This window comes from Nylanderia fulva, unplaced genomic scaffold, assembly GCF_048542155.1.
Source record: "Nylanderia fulva isolate GAGA-0341 unplaced genomic scaffold, ASM4854215v1 Scaffold108, whole genome shotgun sequence".
Taxonomy (NCBI): Eukaryota; Metazoa; Arthropoda; class Insecta; order Hymenoptera; family Formicidae; genus Nylanderia; species Nylanderia fulva.
The window spans coordinates 85,581-91,167 of record NW_028189280.1 but is presented as its reverse complement, the minus strand read 5'-3'; the positions used below and the strand labels follow the sequence as shown (position 1 = coordinate 91,167).

The 5,587-nt window shown below is 36.7% G+C and overlaps 1 protein-coding gene across 1 annotated transcript; it reads right to left on the bottom strand.

Annotated features, from left to right (window-relative positions):
* Window positions 1–2,367: 2,367 nt before the first annotated feature.
* LOC146725012 (uncharacterized) lies at window positions 2,368–2,893 on the bottom strand. Its single transcript, XM_085485506.1, has 2 exons — window positions 2,426–2,893; window positions 2,368–2,376 (listed from the first exon to the last, which is right to left on the bottom strand). The coding sequence occupies exons 1-2, from the start codon at window positions 2,891–2,893 to the stop codon at window positions 2,368–2,370; spliced, it is 477 nt and encodes a 158-aa protein (XP_085341632.1).
* Between the last annotated feature and the right edge of the window lie 2,694 nt (window positions 2,894–5,587).

The following is a 5,587-nucleotide window of genomic DNA, read 5'->3' as shown; positions in this document are numbered from 1 at the left end:
AAATTACTTTGGTGACTGTGCTTACTCTCCACACTTCCTTGGTCTTTCCATCCATGCCCTGTACATCTCGTTCTTGATTTCCAGTTCCCTGACACGGAACCTCAGCTCCTTGTTGATCCTCATCACCTCTACACACTTCTGCACCGCCTGGTGCTCTCCCTCGCTCCTCCCTTCCCTCATACTTTGGATGTAGAATTCTATCCTCTGGTTGTAGAACTCCTCCATGTCATCACTCAGTCGTTGGAGACTTTGATCAATTCTTACGTTCAACTCTGTGTTTCTCCCAGACCTGCTCTCCTTCAGTTTCTCCAATTGTCTTTCTATTGATCCCAGTGTTCTCTCTATCCCTTCTATCTCTATCCCAAGGTCCCTCTTCTCTCCATGCATGTTTCCTGGAGCCAAGGCTCGCAGGATGGTTTTAGGGGAGCGATAGGATATGAAGGGAGCAGTTAAAGGATAGGGGTGCGACTATTCCACTTCCATGGTATGATACAGAGGTCTCCTCTTTCCATATATTCATCTATTCCACCAAATAATTACAATACTCTATGCTCCCTTTTTTATGCTAAATTTTAATTATAGCCATCTGTACGATTTAACTACAAGCGAGGAATAATCGAGTGAAATTAACTTATAACCAAATAAATAGAGTACCAATAAGATTTCTCTAGCATTTAAACGATTCTCTTCTCTTACAGGGACCTCAAACAAAAGAGTTACCTTTACCATTTCCTTTCCCTCCTCTCAGAAAGTTACCTCCAAAATGTAAAAATAAAAATGAAAAAAAGAGGATTTTTAAAAAGAATGGCTATCCAACCAACCAATCCTAAAAAATTCATCCAAGAACTCAAAAAGTATAAACAAACCAAGATATACACCAAATCTCATCCCCAGAGTATTGTATCACTCCAACTTTTAATTTCAATTTTAACCAAGGAGCTAATCAAGCACGAGGTAATAATTTTGGATGATCTTAGGGAAGATGAGGTATTTCAGAGAGGTATGCCCACTTTGGATACCACACTTTTTTATATTTTCATAGATCTTTGTGTTCACAGATACCTTTTAGAGGATAGCACTGCTAACCATCACAATTTTATTTTTGTGGGATTGTGCTGTAGAGAATTCGAGATCTCTGGAATGTTCCTTGGTAGATTCCATTTGATACCACCTTTGGATATACCCTGTACCTTTAAAGACTTATTTTCCTGCTACACCCTCTACTACTTGGTAAGATCCCTAAACTTTGTAAATAACCCAATTCTATGGTCCCTGAGCGTAATCTTTCACTACAAGAAGATCTTTCTCTCCCCGTTTGTGGAGGGAAAGTTTTTAGAGGGAGAGAACGAGGGGATGAGTGATGAGAGTGATAGTGAGGAGGGTATTAATGGTGGAGGGGGTAATCAATCGAAGCTAGGAGTTGAGAAGAACATCTTTGTGTGTTGTGAGAGATGCACCTCTTTTTATTGGGAGATAACCACGGAGATAAAAAAAATGAATTTTAATAGAAAATTTGAAGGTCTTTTCCACACCAAGAGGGTGGATCTTCCATTTCTACTCTTCACGAGTTTGTATGAAGGAATTAAAAATGAGGTAAATTTTATTGTGGAGAACAGGATGTACAGAACAGAAAGAGAGTATAAAATAAAGGAAAAACTAGCCATAATCGGGATATCCCTTAAGGAAGGAAGGGAGTGTTTTATAAACCTAAATACACAAACCAAAAGAAACATTCTTTTAGGGTTTAACCAGAAGAGAATTATCGAAAGAAAGGATGGATATAACCTAAGAATCACACCTTTAGAGAGTTTCATGGTGCTTAGCTACTTTTTAGTGGAGGGAGAGTGTTTTAAGTCGTATCTTAGCTTAGGACAGGGAATTGGTACTTTAGAGGGTTTTAATTTTTATAGAAAGATCATTGAAGTGGTAAAGGTCAACCTCTCAAGGACCAAAAAGATCAAAAACTTTAAAATTCTAATTTTAGAGAGAATTGAAGTTAAACATCCCCTCATATTCTTAGAGGTTCTCTACGACATGTTTCTGCTCTTTTTAACTAAAATGAAAGGTAAGAGGAGTGCTAAGAATGTCAAATTTGTTATGGTAATAGAGAAGTGGGAAGGTAACAATTCTTTGGTGGTGTTTAACACCAGAGATGAGAGGTATGTCCTACCCTACACTTATCTCAGGGATGAATACTTTAAAAGGAAACAAAGTCTCTTAGAGGGTGTTCTAAGTAACTTTTGTGTTAGGATTAAAAGAAAGGACCTCAGTGATGTACTGAAAGGTATCACTCATCTCAATTAAAAACCTTTTATTTACCTGTTAATCCTTTCTTGGGGGTAAAGAAGGATTTCATAAATCCTAGCTTTACAAATCCTACAACACCGTAGAAAAGTGCAATAACACAAATTAAAGCGACCCTTACCTTTTGCTTCTTAGCATCTCTAATGCTATCTTCCTTAGCCACCTTAAGTCTCATATTAGCATCGTAGATGCTTTGAAGATCACCCTTTAGCTTTTCTAGGATCTTTTTAATGTAAAGAGTGTCTTTATCCACTTCAAATTCCTTTTCAACGTGAGATCCTAAACTAAAATAAAGAGGCTCGTTCTCCGTGTTAAGGACCTCTAAGACGTACTCACCAGCACCTGAGTACCTCAAAATATTGTTTTTGGTTAGCTTTTTAAATTCCCCTTCTTTAGGGCCAGTACTCTTAGCAGGTGCTATTATCCTATAGCTCACTTGTCCACTAGATATCATAGCTAGTTCAAAGGTGAGTTGTAAACCTTCTCCATCCACAATTTCATAAAACTTTTCTCTACCATTGGGCTGTATTATCAATGGTGATCTCCAACCAAGCACCAAAGCTATGAAAAAAACAATCCAAAGGCTCATCTTGGGGTCAGGGGGTAAAAAGCTTTTTATAGCGAAGAAGAGAAAGGGCTCTTCCCTTTGGAATGGAAAGAGAGTTAAAGAATCTTTTTAAAAGGATAAATAAAAGTAAGAGTGGTAGAATATCCAAAGAAGAGATGAATGGATATTTAAGTTATTTTGATGTGAATGGAGTAAATAAAGAAAGGATTCTTTCTCGCATTAATGAGGATGGAATAGATTTTGAGTTTTTTATGGAAATGTTGGGTAGAAAGGTAGACATAGAACCCGAGATAAATTTAATAGAAGAGGTATTTCTGGTGTTTGACAGGGATAGGAATGGTTCTATCTCCAGAGATGAGTTACGGGAAGTACTTTCGAGGCTGGGATTGAGTAGAACAGATAAAGAGATAAAGAGAATGTTTGACCTAGCAGATAGAAACAAAGATGGGGAGATTTCTCTCCAAGAATTTAAGGATCTTTTTAACAAAAAAATTTAAAAAGAGATGCATGAACAGAGTGATTGTGGAGTTAGAGGGGTTGAAGAATGTACCTAAGGTGAAGGAAAGATTGAAAAAGGAGATGGAAAATAAGAAGGTACAATTAGAAAGAGAATTAGAGAGAGGTGTTAGAGTGTGTGAGATAAGGCTAGTGGAAGAGAGGGGTGGCAAGAAAGGGGATGTTACTCTGATAGATACGGGAGAATATCTCGTGAAGAACACGAGAATTCAATTCTTCTCTTACACACTCTCCGAGAGTGTTCTAGAATTTAAATTTTTCAAGGTAAGAGTGCTCCCCTCTAAGGAGTACTCCAAGTTGTGGAACATCCTACACTTAGAATCAACCACGAAGTACAAAATCTTAAATTTTTATCTTTTCATTGACAGAATGGCCATGAGAGGAGTGGATCTTACCATTTTTTGTATTAACAGATGTGTCTTGCTTTATGGACCACCAGGTACTGGTAAGTCTACCCTTAGTAGAGCTATCTCACAAAAGATAGCTATAAGGGGTAGATCAGAGATCTACCTCATAGAGATACCTTGTGCCATGGTACTTAGCAAGTATTATGGTGAGAGTACCAAGATACTAAATGAAATGTTCAGCGAGGTCTATGAAGTATCTCTAAACAAAAAGATAATTCTTGTGATAGATGAAATAGAAAGCATCTTAATATCTAGGAGCATTACTCTTTCCAATGAACCTTTAGATACTCTAAGATTGGTTAATTCCTTTCTACTCCATTTGGATACTTTAAGATGTAAAAGTAACGTTTTCATTATCTTTACATCCAACTTCATAGAAAGATTAGACAGTGCATTTCTAGATAGAATGGATCTAAAGATCAGTGTAGAGTATCAAGGTATTGAGTCCATTTATAACACCCTTAAAGGGATCTTGGAAGAATTAATTAACAAGGGGGTGGTAAGGTACTTTAAACTTTTAGAATTCAACTCTTTGATTCTACTGGGAGAGTATCTTGATGAGGTGAATTTCCTATTTTTTAGAGTGTGTGAGAGAGTTGGTGAAAAAGGGGTCAGTGGAAGAGGCATTAGAAAAATGGTGTTTGAGGTGCTATCTAAGGGAGCTAGAGATGTAGAGGGTATTTTATCAGGGGTTTATGGTGAAATAAAAAGGTAAAAGCTCTTTACCTGTAATTGGTACCTTTTGGTGATTAGTGAGGTTTTAAGGAGTGTTTTGGGTTTTAAGGTCTCATCCCACCAGTTATCTCTTTTAAGGAAATTAATTGATCTTTTAAAGATCAATCACATCCTAAAAGAGAGGAATTTGAAGGAGTAGGAAGGAGTAATTGGTAAGGTTAAGGTATGACATAAAAATGGAAAGAGAAGATGATTTGTTAATGGTAGATATAAATAAAAGTAAGAAAATACGAAAATAAGAAAAATGGCAGAGAGAAAACAATTAATTTTTTATATTATAGTTGTAGTACTTCTTGTTTTGATTGTTATTGGATTGTTTAGCGGATATAGATACTATAAGTATGGATCAATAACAGGTGGTGAAGAGGGTGGAAAGGGTGAAGAAGGTGGAAAGGGTGGAGGTTCTTCTAAACCTGCTCCTAAATAAGTTTAACTAAGTTAATTGTAAATAAATAAATAAAAGTTAAATTTATTTGAAACTTTGTTTTGGATTTGATGGAAATAAAAGAAGTGGGCCTGAGGTAAACAAATGAAAGAGGTTATACCAAGTATAAGGAGGGATGTTGGTACCATAGTAATTGAGGATGATGTGGGGTTTTCTTGTGTGCCTGATCAGATAAGAAGGAAATCTATAATAAATGGGTTTTGTATAAACATATTGGTGGTAGGTAGGAGGAGGTTAGGTGCCTCAACGCTTATGAACTCACTCTTTCTCTTTCCTTTGGTAGATACAAAGCGGGGGAATGGAATGGAAATATGTAGAAATGAGTTGTTTGAAAACGAGGTTTGCTTAGATGTGAGCATTGCAACATACCATGGTAAGGATCCTGTTGAGGTTATGACCTACATTGATTCTAAGAATGAGGAGTATTTTGAGAAAGAACAGGGATTAGTGAAACCAAGTACTGATTGTAGGGTTCATACATGCTTGTATCTCATACCATCAGATCATCTTTCAGATGAGGAGATACATCTAATGAAGGATATATCCAAGAAGTGTAACTTTATTCCAGTGATAACAAAGGCTGATTCCTTTACACCGGAGGAATTGGTGGAA